The following is an 18,462-nucleotide window of genomic DNA, read 5'->3' on the forward strand; positions in this document are numbered from 1 at the left end:
CAGCGCGCACACGTTTCCCTATCAAAAAAGCTTCAGCTTGCGTTCCACGGCTGCTTCCTGAAGTTACTACACTCTCCCGGCCAGAGCGTGATGGATGGAGAGAAGCAGCCAAGCCTCTATTTGTCTCGGTCCCATCCACAGACCCGGCTGAAATCACCTCCTTCCCCCACCCCACCCCCAAACAAGTAAACAGACTTCAAACTAAGCCGACCCTAGACGGCAGGGAGAAGAATGTATTTGAGAAAATTCCATCCAGTGTAAGGGTGATAAGGCCGAGGGTACCACAACCCACTAAAAATTGTGACTCTCAGGCGCCCGCTCCCGGCTAGGAGTTGGGGGAGCAGCCGTCCTTGCCAGTGTCCTGCCGCGAGCCCCACCTGCTTCCCCTCCCACGCCCCTGGGGCTTGTGCTGGGCCTGGGGCAGGTTGAGCGGAATCTCCCTTCCCCCATGGAATTGGGACCTTAGAGCAAACATCTCCCTGGCAAAGACCCGGCCCGAGCTGTGATTCGACCACCTATGCACCCTGTCCCGGGACCACTGCTGTTCTTTCCAACACAAGTGTTCAACGTTTATTTATTTTTGGGACAGAGAGAGACAGAGCATGAACGGGGGAGGGGCAGAGAGAGAGAGGGAGACACAGAATCGGAAACAGGCTCCAGGCTCTGAGCCATCAGCCCAGAGCCCGACGCGGGGCTCGAACTCACGGGCCGCAAGATCGTGACCTGGCTGAAGTCGGACGCTTAACCGACTGCGCCACCCAGGCGCCCCTCCAACACAAGTGTTCAAACTTTACTGATTTTTGCTTGTTTACCAAAATGTGAGGCCTGCTGGGATTTTCCCCAACCAGCACACTCTGTAAACCCAACCAACCACCCTCGGATTCTCCAGTCTCTTCTGGATATTGGAAACCATATCTCAGCAGCCAGACCCAGGGGAGGAAGCTCACCCTGGCCCCCAGTCCTAAGGCATTTGGGGAGAGGAGCCCCCAGGAAGTTAACAAAGAATACTGCTGGTCATGGAGCAAGGCCTTGGTCTATGCAATTTCCTTCACAAGTGGGGTATGGGAAAAGTCCGGTGAAAAGAGAGATGGAGACAGAATGAGATGAAAAGAAGAGAGGAAGAAAAGATGAAGAGAGGGAAGAAAGGAAAAAGAAAGATGGAATTCTGGGCATGAAATGAGTACATGCCAAGTATGAACCCCCACAAACACTTTCAGGCTAATAGGAGCTCGCCCTGCCACTTTTGTTGGGTAGGTTTATCAAGGGTGACACTGAAATCGGCAATAGCCCATCTAGGGATTATGATTTCTCTCTGTCCACAGCCACTCCTTCCTCCTCCCCTCCTCAGGGCAACCTAAGAGTTCCCCAACAACCACATCTGGGTACCAAAGAGACCAGGAAATTAGAAGGAGGGAGAAAGGTCAAAGATGATTATTTTGCTTGGGTGGTGGTGACAGGGGGTGGGCAGCGAGAAGTAGAGAGTTGGAGACAGGAAAAAGATTCCTTACTACAAAGATATTCCAGAGATGGAAACCGGTGGAACAAAGAGGGAAAGCCCAGCTTCCAAAGTCCTGCCTTTGGTGTAGCCCAGTCAGAAACCTCCCAAGACCAGAAAGACCCTGAGAGGCTTGGGATCCATGTCTAACCCTGCATGGGGGATAGCTGTTTTAGAACAGAACAGAGACCCAGATAGACTTTCCCACTTTTGAAAATAGTCTTCCCCTGAATTCCAATTCTGATGAGGCTCTACAGCAGATTAGAAACAAGGATTGGTGTTGAAATCTACAGGGACCATTCGTTCAGTAAAAATGATCCCTCATTCAGATTATTTAAAATGCATGTTATTTAAACATTTTAAAGTTTTAAACGTTGCCTTAGCTGTATAAGACCACATAGACACTTCTGAGGTTTCAAAAAAAAAACCCAAAAAACAAAAAACCAGAAGCCTGGTGCTGAAAACTAGTCCTTTGGTCTCTTTCTCTTCCTTTCACCCTTTCCCTCCTGATGGAAGTATTTAGTTTTTTTCCTTTTGGTTGTCGAGTCCCAGGACTGCTCAAGGTTTGGTTCTACTCAATCTGGAGACAGAACAAAACTGCGTTTCCCTGTGGGACAAGGACTCTGGGCCCAGCTCTTTAGCTGGTTTAGTATCCTTTCAGCTCCCAAACAATTCCAACCCCATCAGGCCAATGATGAGCTGACCCCACCACCACCACCAAAAAAAAAAAAAAAAAAAAAGCCTTTTAAAGCCAAATTAAAACCAAACAAAAGGTGGACTTTTAATCAGAAAAAGAATCCTTTTAATTTGTATAATTTATTAGAAGCTTCTTAGGAACTATATTTAAGCCAAATATCTACATAAGTTACAACAGAAAAAGACTGACGCTGCAAATACCAAACTGCCAAATAATATACACAGATTTGTCAATGCCCATAAAAAATATGATGGGCTGGGGACAGGGGTTGGTTTTGTTTTTGTTTTTGTTTTTTACAACAAAATGTACAGATTACTAAAAACTAGGCATGTAGTCCAACTTTTGACAGCGTTTTACAGCTACAAGTTCACATCAAACATAAAACAATTTTAGCCAGGGCTTTTCCCCCCGGGGCTGAGCCTGGGCGGCCGAGGGCGCTGGGAGGGGGCATTTCCTTTGTGTCAATGACAAGTGGGTCCTGTCGAAGAGTCTTTCCTCTCCCCAGCCCCCATCATCCCTTCAAAAGAAATCCGGGTATTTACAAGCGAGTCCGCCTTGCTGGCACAGTGTACCCAGAGTGAAGTTTGCGATCTTTAGAGTCCAGAGCCAGTCATCGTAGAGCCCTCTCCAAACTGCACCCTGCCTGAGCAAGTGAAACCATTTCAATCACCAAAAAGACACCCCAAAAGCTGTTCTTGTTATGTCCTTCTCTTTTTAAAGACTCCTTAAAGAATTGGATTCACTTGGATGTTTTTATTTTCTTTTTTAAAAAAATCCCACAAATTTTAGAAAAAAAAAAAAAAAAGACGGCCAGCAGTTTGGCTTTTGTGTTTTTTTCCCCTCGGTCTAAACGGGACAGATTATTAAGAAAAGTCGAAGCGCAGGGAGCGGCGGGTAGTTGGTGATTGTGTGACCGGCAGGAGGGGAAGCGATGAGGCAGCGCGCTGGGCCCGGCCTGGCCCGGTGTCCTCTCACCAGGTCCGACCATATAGCAAGGTGGAGCAAGACATGGTGCCATAGTCCGAGCCCGAGGAGTTCAGGTGGGACAGGCTGGAGACCTGGCCCTGAAGCGCCGCGGGGCTGGCGGCGTGGTGTGCCAGGTCCGGAGACTGGCCTGCGCTGCCCGGCTGGTGGCCCGGGTGTGCACCCAGGCCAGGGCCACCGCTGCCCACTGAGATAGCCGCCGCGGCCGCCTGAGCAGCCTGCGCCTGCTGCTGCGCCTGCTGTTGCGCGTGGCCTTGAAGGCTGCCGGCACCAGGCGCGGGGGCTCCTGCCTGGCAGGGTTTGCCGTCTTTCACCAGGACCGGCACTGCCACGCGGCGCGGCGACTGCTGCTGCGCTTGCTGCTGCTGCGGGCACCCGGCGCCCCCGCCGCCGCCGCCGCTGTCCTGCTGTAGTTGCTGCTGTGCCGCCTTGTCCTTGGCTTGGCGCTTCATCTTGTAGCGGTGGTTCTGGAACCAGATCTTGACCTGCGTGGGTGTCAGGTGGATCATGCTGGCCAGGTGCTCCCGCTCGGGCGCCGACAGGTACTTCTGTTGCTTGAAGCGTCGCTCCAGCTCGTACACCTGAGCCTGGGAGAAGAGCACCCGGCGCTTCCGGCGTGGTGCGCTTGGCAGCGGGGCCATGTTCTTGCTCACGTCCCCCAGCGAGCCCAGGCCGCCCATGCCGCTCATGTTCATGCCGCTCGCCGGGCCCATGAAGCGGGTGACTGTAGGCGACAAACGCACAGCGTCGGCGGGGACCGGGCCGGGCCAGGCCACCTCTGCCTTCCGCGGCCTTGACCGGCCCTGCCCACCCCGACGGCTCCCTTCTCACCTAAGCTGCCTCCGCCCTGAGAGGCCTAGGTGTCAAGGATGGCTAGCGCCTGCCCCAGGCCTTGCCGTCGAGGGATTTACTGGAAAGCTCCCCACCTCAACCCCGGTTGCCTCCCCACTCTCAGTGCTCCAGCCCAAAAGCAAAGTGGAGAAAGGCCGCTTCCGTTCCTTTCGTGCCCATCCCCGGCCAGAGTCGTGGGGTTATCGGGGCACAGGCGGTGAACTGGGCCCACACCAAAAGCTGGGGTCCTACGGTAGACCCCAACTTTGGGAGCTTAGGAGAGTGGAGTCTTCACTTTCGAAAGCTAGAGCCCCAGACGCTTTGCCTCTTGGCCGCTCTCTCTCCTGTCAGCCCCAGTGAGGGTACTTGCTCGTTCCATTTACAGCCCCCTCTGGAGCCACGCGCACCCTTCCACCTGCCTAGACTGGAGAGCCAGCCGGGCCGGACGCCTGAGCGCGTCGCAGTAGGGCAGCCTCCGGCCCGGCCAGGCCGCGCCTCTCTGCTCCCTGCTTGCCCCCAGCTCCCTTAGGGTTTTTTTTGGGGGGGGGGTTGGGGGGGAGGAAGGCGCTCCCTCGGCACTCCGAGGTCTCCTGCGCGGAGCAGAGCTCCTAGTCGGCCGCACTGGGGAGACACCGAATACTGCTCGCAGGACCCCAGCGTTACCAAGTGTCTCTTCTGGGACACCTCAATCCAGCAGGGGAAAGAATCCCCAGCTCCCGCACCCTACTCCCAGGCGCGGCTGCCGGGCCGCCCACCCAGACGCCCAGTGCGCAGCTGGCAGGAGCCGCGCCTTCTGGGCTGCTCTCCCCGCGCCTCCCGTACTCAGCCCGCGGCCCGGCAGTGGGGCGGCCTCACTTACTGGCGGGGAAGCGCGGGTCTGGGTTGGCGCCGTACCATCCGGGGCCCGAGGCGCTGTTCCGCATGGTGTCCTGGTACGGCGGCAGCTCACTCATGTTGCCCAGGTTGCCGTTGCAGTAGCCCCCCACGGCGGAGTGCGAGAGCTGGGGCACCCCTGCCGCCGTCATGTGGTAGGCGGCGGTGACGGCGCCGTGGTGCCCCACGGCGTGCTGCTGCATGGCCGCGGCCGGCGGAGCCGCCTGGCCCTGCCTGTAAGCCGCCAGCGGAGCCCCGAGGCCGCCGCCCTCCATGCCCACTTTCTTGTAGCTTTCCTCCAGGGGACTCAAGATGTCAGACACTGAGAACGGAGTCGTGTGCTTTGGACTCATCGACATGATTCGGCGGCGGCTGGAGGAGGAAGGAAGAGGAGGAAAAAAAAGGGAGAGGGGGAAGGCGAAGCCTCGCTGCTTTTTTTTTCTCCCTTTGCCAAATATTCTGGTGTTACCTTAACGCCGATCTTGTTGGATGTACACGTAACCGAGTGGACCGAGTCCGCCTTAATTGGCTTGAGTGGAGGCTCGGGGGCTGCCTCGCGTTTGTTTTAGCCCGGCGCCAGGTTTTAGGCAGCCACCAGAGGCGGGGCGTAAGCGCTAAAGCAACAAGACAATAGAAGCCTACATCTTGCCCGAGATAATTAGCTTACATGCTGATGACAAGGTAAACACCTTTAAGTTTCACTTGTCAGGATTTTTAGGTCTCAAAGAGGGAGAGAGAGAGAGAGAGGCAGAGACACGACCCAAAGCATTTCTTTCCCCCTCCCCCGGACACCCCCACCCCATTTTTTGTGGGGTGCGGGCGGCGCGCGGGGGGAGACAGGGGAGGGAAAGGAGGAGGGAACCGAGAGAGGGGAGGGCAAGAGGTGGGGTGAGGAGTAGCCGAGGAGGGGGGATGGTGGGGAGGAAGGAAGGTGAATGCTGCTTTGCAACCAACTTTCGGAGTTACAAAGTGAACCACTTTCCAATATAGTCGGGGTTCCCGGGCGGGGACAAGTCTATAGAGGGAGGGGGCCAAGGGACGGGGTAGGGGTTTCACCTGAGCCTGCTGGGGCTGCTCCTCCCTCCCGCCGCGGCCTCCCAGCCCCGCGCCTTCCCACTGCCTCCGGACCACATCGGGCTTCGCGGCGCCGAGCCCCAGTCACCACCAAACGAGCTCGCGAGTCTGGGGACGAACCCTGGGGCCGCACTGTTGTTCTGCGTGTCTGTCCGTCTGTCTGCCTCTTCTGCCGCCGTCAGAGGGACACCTCTGCTCCCCGCCCCCTTTCCCCCTACCCGAGAGAGAATCCCAGCGGGCGGAGGGGACGCTGAGCAGGGGATCGGCTGCCTCGGAGAGGCTGTCCCAGATCCCCGCGTCCCCCTCCCCCCAGCTCAGGGTCTTCTCAGCGGTCCAGGGCCCCCTGCATCACGCCCCCCCCCACAACCCACCCGCGGCTCCCTTTCCCCACCCCCATTCCTGGCCAAGACAAGCACACTACTGGCCGCCAGAGCTGGGAAGCTGGGGGGGCACTAACCCGAAGGGCCATTGCTGAAGTTGCCCCACCTCGAACAAACCTGGTGTCCCCGACCCTCGCCCATCGCCCGGACACGCGGGGTTCTGGGGCTGGAGCTGACTTTCCGAGGACATCACAGCCCCAGCACCCGAGCCCAGGGCCACGCTGTTTTCCCCTCTGATGCTTCAGGGAGGGCGCGGGCAGGGAGCGTCGTAAGTACCCGCCCGCCTGTTGCCGGGCGGAACTGAGCCTGAACCCCGGCGGGACCAGCTGGCCGGGAGGGGGCGAATCCCGAGGCGCGAGCAGCCCAGCAGGCGGGAGGCTGGGCTGAGGCTCGCCTCCTCCCGGAGCTCAGCCATGCAAAAGTGCACTTGCTTCCCCGGGAATAACCAAATATCTTTGTTTAAAGTGGCGGCGTAAATGGCCAGTCGCTTTGTGGCCACGCTGGATATTAGTAGATGAGGATCATTCTGCTTCAATTGGGCGCCTCTCATCCGGCGAGCAAGAAACTGCTTAGGAGGAAGTGGGTTTCCTGTCAGCGCGTTCCCAGGCTTCAAGTGTGAGCCCCGCGCCTTGAGGGTCCTTGGGCGCCTGGAGAGGGGGAGCTGTGGGCTTTCGCTCCCCAGCCGGACCAGAGGCACCGGCCTTGCTGCTCCGGCCAGGCCCCGGCCTCCAGCCCAGTGGACTACAGTGTCGTGCCCTGCGTGGCACAGATCCCGAGACCCACTCCGACTTTTCCCCCTGAGATTCCAAACGTTTTGTCGTTGTTTTGGTTTGGTTTTTCTTTGGCTCTTTTAGCCTCCTCTCCGGCTAGAGGCTGGGAGGGTGGAAAGCTCCTTGTCCAGGCTGGGGCCTCCAACACACTGCCGGGGCCAGTTAAGGGGGCTTCTCCAACTTGTTTTTTTGTTTTCATTTTCTTTCCCCTCCTTGTAGAGAAGGAACTCCCAGTGATGAACAGGCACTTTTGAACGATTTAATTCAGCAGGTTAGGCGCCTTTTCCATTAACAGCAATTGTAGTAAGGAAACTTGTTTTGTTATTGGCTTTTTAACATCAGTTCTCTCCTTGAGAAGTGCTCTGTGCTCCCTCAACACAAAGCCAACTTCTATACTAACATTCGGTTTCCTCACCACCTACGTCGCTTATGAAGGGTGACAAAGCCCAGGGCACCCCCTTCCTCCCGCATGTGCCCACGTTTTTGCGCAGCTCCCCTGGTGGCTTTGGGGCAGGCAACCCTGCACTTGGGCGCTGAGACGTGCTTGTCCGCTGTACTGTGAAAGACAAGCACCAGGCTGGTTCCTTGCGCTTCTTCCAAGGGGCTTCTCTGGGAAGGGGGGGGGGCGGCGCTCTCAGGAAGACTCAGGCTCCATCAACTAAGCGTTGATCTATGTGATATTTAAGCCCTAGGAGCAAGGAGGGAAGACGACGCTGAGCTCAAATGAACCGTCGAGGAGAGCAGACAAAACTGAATACAGATCTTGTCTGCAGGCGGCCCAGAATCCCGGGCTTTTGTTTTGACTGGGGTCTTATTGCTAAGGCGGGGTGGGTTTCCCAGTCACCTGTCTTCTTTCTCCCTTTCCCTCGCCATTATTTCACATTACTGGTAAGTATAAGAAACACCAAGTATAGAATGGTGTACGTCTCTCTCGGTCTCAATGCCGTTTAGAAGTGTAGGTAATTCTTCATAAGGTTTCTCTGAGATTTTCAGATAAGATGGGCACATAAAAGCTCTCTGAAAGCTTTAGAAAATTTTTAATTTCATTGCCAGAGCGCCAGATTTCTGTATTGTCGTTAGCACACCCCCCACCCTGCCCTGCCTTTAGGCCTTGAGTGAAGGGGAGAGTTGGGTGCATCTTCCGCAGGCCCTGAGCCTGGGCCTTCGTCCCTCGGCAGGCAGCTTCGCAGTCCCACAGCAGGCTCCGGCTGCGCACGTGGCTAGCAGCTCCCCACCCCCACCCTCAGGCTTGCAGACTGGACCTCGACCCCCAGCTACGCAGCAGGCATTGAGTCTCCGCACTGAGCTGGAGCTGGGCCGGGAGTTGGGGGGCAGAGGGCGGCGGCTGGCCGAGGCTGCTGCTCCGCCTTACCCCTGCACCCCCGCAACCAAGATTATGCTGCACCTCACCGCCAGGCGCGCTCACCAGCACTAGCTCTGGACTAGACCTCGCCTGGGCCTTTGCACCACCTTGCGGCACCCCACCCCCACCTCTTCTACCCTTGTCCCTTACACACACACACACACACACACACACACACACACACACACACACACACTGCCCCACACTCTCTGCGCTGCCAACATAAGCCTGAAGGACTGAGGCGTCTACCGGAGGGAAAAGGCGTATATCTCCATCTCTGCTCTTGCCGGACCAAAGGCTTTGAGAGTCCGTCCCCTGGCCCCAACACCTCTTCCTAACCCAGGAGTGTCCTTTCTTTTAGCTACCTCCCCCTTCATCTTAAGTAGGGTGACCGAGGTTAACCTAATAATTTCTTCATGGCTGCAGGGAATACTTGGGAAGTCTGAGATCCTCCCTGTAGGTTCCCGCGTCTTCAGTAACTCTCTCAGGCAGAGTGGGCGCAGTGGGGTCCATTTCGGGCTTCTCAAGGAGCTTTCCCTGGTGGGGCCGCACACGCCCACCTCAACCGCAGCCACACAGCTTTGCTCTCTGCAGCTTGGCCTGGAATCTAAGGAGCCCGGGAGACTGGGGCTCAGGTCCAGGCCCGGCCAGGGACGCGTTGAACTGCCACCAACCTTTGCTCGCCACCCTTATGGTGGGGGGAAGAGCCTTTCTGTCCCTCTGCAGTCACTTCTTTGAGAATTTAGGACGGAGGGCTCATACAAGGCTGTATGACTCGGAGTCTGAAGCTTGGATCGCTAGAGAAATGAAAAGTCCTTCCCAGTCCTCAGCGCCACATTTTTCTAATTCTCTTCATGGTCCTTCACACCTCTCTTAGGACGGTGAGCGGCCATGTTCCCTTCTGGTGTTATTTTGCTCCGAGTTTTATCGCAATTCGTGATTTATTCAACAAATGTTTGTTGAGTACTGGCTCTGTGCCAGGCTCCGTGCGAGGCCTAACAATTCAGCTTTAAACAAGCTAGATGTGGCTCCTACCCACACAGAGCTTATAAACTAACAATAAATCACCCAAATAATATGTACATAGTTACTTTGTGACAATGTTACTCTGGGATCCAACCAAGATAGAGGTTTTGATGAAGTCTCCTGGCCCCAACAACTCTTCCTAACCCAGGAGTGTCCTTTCTTTTAGCTACCTTCTTCATCTTAAGTTGTGTGTGTGTGTGTGTGTGTGTGTGTGTGTGTGTGTGTGTGTGTAGGACGGGGATGGGGAGTGTTCTTCACCATAGCCGATCTTAAAGTGCTCAGGGGTCATAGGCAGAGTATTTGAGTACAAGTCAGAAGTCCTGGGACTGGAGCCCTGGCTTTGCCACGTTTCAGCTCTGTGGTATAGTTCTCCTGGACTCCCACCACACCCTGGAGCCGCTCTGCCCACAGCCTGAGTAAACTAAGGTGTTGCTTACTGGCCTCCCTAATTTAGGGTGAGATCCTGTTTTATTTATTCTTGAATTTTCCAGTGTCTCAAGAAATGTTGAATTAAGGAAACAAAGCCTCTTAGCACCTGATTCCTGAACGGCAAAAAAAAGTCATAATCTTTCCTTGTGTACCTCCCAGGTTGTACTAGGGATCCAAATATTTAAGGATGAGATCCATGAGTTTGTAAAGCATAAAAATTGCTAGCAAATGAAAGGGATTATTACTTAGGATTCTGTATCTTGAATTTATAGAAACTATGAATCCAGGCTTCTAACTCTGCATGAAGCTCTCTGGGTCCTCGGCTGTTCCTGTGCCTAGCCCCGCCCAGAGGGCAAACCTTCCTCAGCCAGGAGCAGGCTCCCGAGCCTGGCTGAGCTGGGTTCTGGGGTGCCGTCGAGGCAACGACACCCAGGAAGAGAAAGCAGGAAAGCAGCCAGGCGTGGGGGTCGCTGCTCCCCAATGAAATCCAAGGAACAGAGAATCCGGAGCCCCCCCTCTGGAGGGCGTCTTTCTCTCCCTGAAGGATCTCACCGGAACCCCTTGCGCTTTTTTCCCAGGCACCAGAATTGAGAGCCTCTGAGAGATCTATTCGAAGAAGGCGGGTGGAGGGCAGGGGCTGTAGTAGGGGGCTTTCCCGAGGAGGCTTTCGAGGAGGCTGCTCGAGGAACAGATTCGGAGCTAAGGCGCGCTCTCTCACTGCTCCCTGTCTGGACTTGAGCATCTAGGGTCTTCGTGGGCCACCTTCCTTTTGCGGACACTCTCCTCAAGCCGTGGCCTCTGCGCAGGCCCGGGGAGGGGGAGGGGGAGGCTACGCTGGGATGTCTGAGAGTAGCTCCAGTGTCACCTTCTCCCTGCACTGGCGCTGTCTGGTGTTGGAGTGGGAGTCCTCCCAGGGAGGAGAGTCCATCCTCCGGCCTTTAGTGTCAAAGAACCTTTTCCTCTGTCAGGTCAAGTCTTCCAAGAGGTTCACACCTGTGGTCTCAGAACTTGCCTATTTTCATGTCACACGGTTCAAGCCTAATTCAACTTGTCCCAAGTTACAGCCAGAGCCCCTATAGTCAAGGCGCCCCCTGGCGGGAAGAGATCTTGGGTAGCAGCGACTTCGGGGATAGAGAGAAGGAGGAAATTCAGCGCTAGCAGCATCCTTTGAAATGCGGAGAAACCGATACTGGGGTGGGAAGTGGGGAGGGGGCCGACCTACAGCTGCTGGGAGACCCAGCGAGGCCGATGCGGGGCGCCCTGGAAGACAGAGGCATAAGTAGAGCCAGAGCCCTGTAGCGGATTGGCTTGTTTGCTCCCAGTTCTTCGTTCCTGTTTAAATTAAAAGCTTGTAAGTGGGCGAGACAGGGTGGACGGTGGTGATTTCGCCATACTCTGGACAGATAGGAAGCCCCCATCCTAAGGAATGGGAACATCCTAGGAAGCGCGTGCAGTTCGGAAGAAAGTTTTGGAGCGACTGCTGAAGCCGAAATGACAAGATTCAAGAAGGTTCCTCGCGGCGCCGCGGCTGTTTCGCCCTAGGACCTGTGCAGCTGCATTCAACTTTAGATAGCTGAAACCTGCAGCTCTTCCACCCTTCCGTCTCCCATCAAACCGAAGCCCCAGCAGTGTGAGCCCGAGGGCCTATAGTAGTCGTGATTTCCTCAGAGTTGCCAGCAGCGCTCTGGGGTTTAATTTCTCTGTTCCTTTCCCCTCTCCAATCTCCCATCCTTCCCCCCAACCCCCAACACTGGGTCCAGGCAAAGTTTCAAGCAGCCGCATTAACACCCCCGCCAGGCGCTCTGCGGAAGATTTCAGCAGCTTCGGGTTTTCTGGGAGGAGACCTAGCTTGGCTTCCCCACCCCTCGCCTCCCAGGACTCTGGGTCGACCTCGGACTTTACCGGACCAGTGCGATCCGCAGCGCCCTCTTCCAGCCATTCGGAGAACTGCACCCTCAGGGCCGTCCTGGGGGAAGCAAGCTTTGTTCCCAGGTCCGCCAGGCAAGACTGGTAGCGTTCAGACTGGTAGTGGTTCACCCTCCACGAATTTGCCCATATCACTATTCATCATACTATCTACCTGGCCATACGCCTGGCTGCTGATCGGTCCATCCAGAGCCACTGCAGTATAGGTGTTATGATGGACGCTTGGGATCTCCCAGTCTCCTGCACCTGCTATTTGAAAAAGCTCATGTGTAGATCAGGGCCATGGAAACTGCTGTGATATCTAAAGCTTTCCTCTAATTATGCTTTCCCTTGATATCTAGTTATAATCTCCTCTCCGTATCTGACGGCAATTCGACACGTATTTGGTGGCCCCTGTAGAAGCTTGCACTTTCTGCATGTCCAAGGTCTGCAGAAAGCAGTGGCCCCACTGGCTCGACACAAGGGGGCTCTCCTTGCTATTGAAGCAGTAGGTAGATAGCACCTAGAAAATATACCGGATCGGGAATACTTCTGGAACTAGTTACACTCTGACGGGTGCCCTCCAGCCCTCCAATCTCTGGCACAAACTCACCTAGCCAGGCTTTCTTCCCAGATAGTCCCCCCTTCTTAGACTCTTGCCAAGACTGCATCCTTTCCACCCCCTCTCCTCATGTGCCTAAATTACTCAGTTTTTGTTCTTTTTCACTTAGAATATCATTTCCACCTCCATAACTAAGTCATGCCCTTCTTTTAAAAAAGCCCAATTGCCTCTTCCAAAAACGAAATGTCTGGCACACAGTAGGAGCTCAATATGTTTGCAGAATAAATGGATGGATCTATATTGCACTTGTCTGTTACAGTAATAAGACAATTTACTCTAATTGAATGATTTCCTAATTGTTTCATATGTTTGTGTTCTCCTTTTAGCTAGACTGTTGGGCCCTTGATTTCAAGGGTTGTGCCAAACACTTAGACATGTCCCCAGAAATGGGCTCAGTGCACTGCATTTGATCCTGTTAATCATCTCTTTTCAAAATTCTCTCATTGGCTTCAAAGTCACTACTCAGTTATGGTTCTCCTCCATCTCTGGCTATTTTATTCTGCATTGTTGAACTTCTTTCCTCCTCTGCTTGCCCATCTCCATGCCTTCAACTACCACCTACTGCTGATGGTTTCCAAGTATGTACTTCGAGCCAACCACTCCCCAGAGTTTCATACATAGATTTCCAGCCGTTTATCTTCTCATATAAATGTCTATGATTTAGACATCCCAATCTTGAGATATCCCAATCTGAACTCAAAACATTGCTGCAACTGGCTTCTTGTTTTGTGTTCTTGATCCAGGTGAATTGCATGAACATGTCCCCTCCCCATAATCCCACTCCTCCCATTGGCTCTTGTATTAGTCTGCTTGGGCTGCCATAACAAAATAGCATAGCCTGGGTGGCTTAAACAACAGAAATTTATTTTTTCACAGTTCTGGAAGCTGGGAAGTCCAAGATCAAGCTCTTGCCATTTAGTTTCAGGTGAACTCTTCCTGGCTTGTATACAGTACCTTCTAACTGAAGGGAAGATCTCTCTCTCTCTCTCTCTCTCTCTCTCTCTCTTCCTGTTTTCATAAGGCCACAGTCCTATTGGATTAGGGCCCCACCCTTATGACCTCATTTAACATATTTAACATTAATTATCTCCTAAATACCTTACCTCCAGGTACAGTTATATTGATGGTTAGGGCTTCAACATATGAATTTGGGGGACAAATTCAGTCTAAACCAGCTTCCAAGCCATCTATCTGAATATCATCCTTTTCCTGTTCCTTATCCAACTAGTTACAAAGTCATATCAATTCCACATCTTAGATGTCTCCCAAATCCAGCCTTACTTCTTCATAACCAGTTCTTCCCTCCTTACGCTTCTGTCAAGGCCATTCATCATCTATTGCCTATCATGTAGCTCTTGTTTCTACCTTTAGGCTCTCTCCACTCTAGTCTATGGTTCTTGTCCACAGGACAGAGTCCAACATATTCCTCCAAACTAATTTCTCCCTGCCTCACTACCTACCTCTTCTCCCCCTTATCTCCAGCTGCCCTAAACTTTTGTTGAAGGAGGTCACTGAGAGGACATGACCACTGGCTGACCTGTGAGCTGAACTTAGGCAATCAGGCGTTCCTCACCCCCTCCCCTGTATATATATATATATAATACCTTTTTTTAAGCAAGGGATTAGAGAGAGTGTTGTAAAAGGAAGTCACATCATCTTTTTTGTCAACTTCCTTTAGTTGAATCTCATATTTTTGAAATTACTAAAATTTTTCTTTCACCAGTTTATCTAGATCTACTTTTTTGTCTTGAAAGTCTCACTGAAGATTTCTTTCCAGCAAAATGAATATAGCCATTAATAACTCCACAATTGATATTTGTGGCTAGTTGATATTTTCCAACATGACTTCAAGAAGGAGAAAGACATTTCTCTCATATATTATCATATCTGACAGGTTGGTTGCTATGGTAAATGCTTCCCAGATATGATACCATTGAGTGTTTGTTTTGTTTTGTTTTTTTGTTTTTTGTTTTGCAGGATCTGCGCTGCTTGGCCAAAGAACTCAGTGGAAGTTCTATTCAAAGACTCACTGGTTTGATGCCTGGTTAGTCATCTTTCATGCTGTTGTGGCTGAAAAATATCCAAAAGAACTGGGCTGTGTCCTGCTTAAACTTCTGGGCCTTAACATCTTGATGCATGTAACAGTAGAAAATACTTCTCATGCGTTTTACAGCCAAGCTCCTACGTCCTTCTCTTTTCATTATCAATGTGACTACATGCAAGGGTTTAAAGCCCAAGTCCAAAAAGCACAGTATAGGCTGTACTGGATCTTGGTATTGTGGTCATCATCATATATTCTAGCGGAAAAGACACCTGTGGTTGGACCTTGAAACACCAGCAATATTAACTTGACAATTCTGTAATAATATTCTGATTTATCCCACAGGGTTTAACAATCAGATCTTAGGAGATTAATGCTTTTAAGAGGTTCATAAACTGAGAGAGATCTTAAGAAATTGGATGAAGAGGACATGACAGCATCAGGTGAAGCTGCAATTTCAAATTATTCATTCTAATTATAAGCATTGCAAGCTAAACTTAATGCTTGGTCTGGACTCGGTCTTGCTCCAGGGCCTTCCACCTCACTTTGGCCAAGAGCCCCACATCCTTACCATATGTTCAGGCTGTGGACTTGCCATTTGATTCTCATTTATAGTTTCTGTTTGTTCATTTACTACAAGTATATTTTCCTTTATGTCCTTGAGCACAGTTATAATAGCTGCTTTAAAATCCTTGTCTGCTCATTTCAACACTAGGGTCATTCTAAGGTTGGTATTCATTGATTATGTTTTGTGTATGGGTCTCATTTTATTTTTCCTCCATAGTATCATTGGGATTGCATCCATCTTGATGATTCATTGTAGAAACTCTGTAGCTTTCCAGCTAAGGCTTAGTTGCAACTATGGCTTCTCCTTAAGAAAAAAGCAAAAAAGTCAAAAACTTCTCCAATTCCATTACTTGTTAGAACTTCCCCATCCAGTGTGAGCTATGGAAACTATTCAGTTGACAGATCCATTCATTACTTAGCCTTCTGGAATCCCATCCTATTTATACACTGCTTACATTCAGTCAAAAACTCAAGGATATGTTATGTGTATTTCTGGAGCTCTTTTTTTGTCATTGCTCTGTCCTCTCTAGACTGTTCCACACATTCTACCTACCTTATCCTCCTCAAACTTTTTTTTCTTCTCCTCAAACTTTGATCTCTATATGCTGCTTAAGATCCCTTCTCTGTGTCCTTGTCTAAATGGTCCTTGCATCCACAAAGCTGGGGTGATTATACAGCCCTCCTCATTTGTTTCTCTATTTTCAAGATCACAGTTCTGAATTAGTTGTGGTCCAATGTCTGAAAATTTGTTTCACATTTTTGTCTAGTTGTCTATGTGCAGACAGTGAGAAGGCATGATTGGCACTAGTTAGTCATGGCTGGAAGTGGGACCAGTGATTTTTTTTTTTTAATTCCCAGAAATCTTCAAAACAAGAGCTAGAGTCAATAGAGTGACATTTGTATGGACATAAAACATATAGAATTAGACTTGGGCTGACCATGTTTTTCCTCCCAGGAATCAGCTGTAGAAAATATTTACATAAGCCCCTGCACCTAAATCCCTCATGGATTGATCATTGCTTCTGATTTACTAGGCAAAGACAATATCACGGGCCCAAAAGGCAAAGGAGTTTCTGTTAAATGAGGTGCACATTCAACTGAAAGTCACTGAGTGTTGTAGTGAAAGCCCTTTCCTAAGAAACAACAAAATAACCACAAAGTTAAATTGAGACTTTGGGAGAAGCCAACCAGAATTCCCAAACTTTGAAGCAAAATAACAGGAACTAAAGTGGGTCATGGATCAGATGTGGAGCTTTTTTAGTCGAGATTCAATTAAAGAAGCAGAATCACTACGAAATATAGATGATAGATAGATATGTAGGTAGCTAGACAACTAGATATAGATAGCTATACTAAGATGTATTTCAGACACACACACAAATGTCTTTGTTATAGGAATTTGACCTCAATTGTAGAAGCTGCTCTAGAAGTCTTTGTAAGGGTGTTGATTTTACCTGATATTAGAGCTTGAAGTTCACAGGGTAGATAGGTGGGAAGGGAAGATGAATTTATTTTATTTTATTTTATTTTATTTTATTTTATTTTATTTTATTTTATTATTTTATTCTTATTTTTTTAATATTTTATTTTTTAATTTTAATTTTAATTTTAATTTTTTTTAATTTACATCCAAATTAGTTAGCACATAGTGCAACAATGATTTCAGGAGTAGATTCCTTAGTGCCCCTTATCCATTTAGCCCATCTGCCCTCCCACAACCCCTCCATCAACCCTCAGTTTGTTCTTCATATTTATGAGTCTCTTCTGTTTTGTCCCCCTCTCTGTTTTTATATTATTTTTGTTTCCCTTCCCTTATGTTTATCTGTTTTGTCTCTTAAAGTCCTCATAGGAGTGAAGTCATATGATTTTTGTCTTTCTCTGACTGGCTAATTTCATTTAGCATAATACCCTCCAGTTCCATCCACATAGTTGCAAATGGCAAGATTTCATTCTTTTTGATTGCCGAGTAATACTCCATTGTATATATATACCACCTCTTCTTCATCCATTCATCCATCGATGGACATTTGGGCTCTTTCCATACTTTGGCTATTGTTGATAGTGCTGCTATAAACATGGGGGTGCATGTGTCCCTTCGAAACAGCACACCTGTATCCCATGGATAAATGCCTAGTACTGCAACTGCTGGGTCATAGGGTACTTCTATTTTTAGTTTTTTGAGGAACCTCCATACTGTTTTCCAGAGTGGCTGCACCAGCTTGCATTCCCATCAACAATGCAAAAGAGATCCTCTTTCTCCGCATCCTCGCCAATATCTGTTGCTGCCTGAGTTGTTCATGTTAGCCATTCTGACAGGTGTAAAGTGGTATCTCATTGTGGTTTTGATTTGTATTTCCCTGATAATGAGTGATGTTGAGCATTTTTTCATGTGTCGGTTGGCCATCTGGATGTCTTCTTTGGAGAAGTGTCTATTCATATCTTTTGCCCATTTCTTCACTGAATTATTTGTTTTCTGGGTGTTGAGTTTGATAAGTTCTTTATAGGGGTGCCTGGGTGGCGCAGTCGGTTAAGCGTCTGACTTCAGCCAGGTCACGATTTCGCGGTCCGGGAGTTCGAGCCCCGCGTCGGGCTCTGGGCTGATGGCTCAGAGCCGGGAGCCTGTTTCCAATTCTGTGTCTCCCTCTCTCTCTGCCCCTCCCCCGTTCATGCTCTGTCTCTCTCTGTCCCCAAAATAAATAAACATTGAAAAAAAAATAAAAAAAAAAACAGATAAGTTCTTTATAGATTTTGGATACTAACCCTTTATCTGATATGTCATTTGCAAATATCTTCTCCCATTCTGTTGGTTGCCTTTTAGTTTTGCTGATGGTTTCCTTCACTGTGCAGAAGCTTTTTATTTTGATGAAGTCCCAGTAGTTCATTTTTGCTTTTGTTTCCCTTGCCTCCAGAGACGTGTTGAGTAAGAAGTTGCTGTGGACAAGATCAAAGAGGTTTTTGCCTGCTTTTTCCTCAAGGATTTTGATGGCTTCCTGTTGCACATTGAGGTCTTTCATCCATTTTGAGTTTATTTTTGTGTATGGTATAGGAAACTGGTCCAGGTTCATTCTTGTGCATGTCACTGTCCAGTTTTCCCAGCACCACTTGCTGAAGAGACTGTCTTTTTTTCATTGGATATTCTTTCCTGCTTTGTCAAATATTAGTTGGCCATACATTTGTGGGTCCATTTCTGGGTTCTCTCTTCTGTTCCATTGATCTGAGTGTGTGTTCTTGTGCCAGTACCATACTGTCTTGATGATGACAGCTTTGTAGTATAGCTTGAAGTCCAGGATTGTGATGCCTCCTGTTTTGGTTTTCTTTTTCAAGATTGCTTTGGCTATTCGGGGTCTTTTCTGATTCCATACAAATTTTAGAATTGTTTGTTCTAGCTCTGTGATGAATGCTGGT

The 18,462-nt window shown here is 50.2% G+C and overlaps 1 protein-coding gene across 1 annotated transcript; it reads right to left on the reverse strand.

The window, feature by feature from the left end:
• Positions 1-3,163: 3,163 nt before the first annotated feature.
• NKX2-1 (NK2 homeobox 1) lies at positions 3,164-6,013 on the reverse strand. The gene is made up of 3 exons (XM_047074725.1): positions 5,937-6,013; positions 4,867-5,252; positions 3,164-3,900 (listed from the first exon to the last, which is right to left on the reverse strand). The coding sequence occupies exons 1-3, from the start codon at positions 6,011-6,013 to the stop codon at positions 3,164-3,166; spliced, it is 1,200 nt and encodes a 399-aa protein (XP_046930681.1).
• Positions 6,014-18,462: the final 12,449 nt, after the last annotated feature.

The sequence above is a fragment of the Lynx rufus genome, unplaced genomic scaffold (assembly GCF_022079265.1).
Source record: "Lynx rufus isolate CCGP_SWC_20201006 ecotype Redwood Valley unplaced genomic scaffold, mLynRuf1.p SCAF_13, whole genome shotgun sequence".
Taxonomy (NCBI): Eukaryota; Metazoa; Chordata; class Mammalia; order Carnivora; family Felidae; genus Lynx; species Lynx rufus.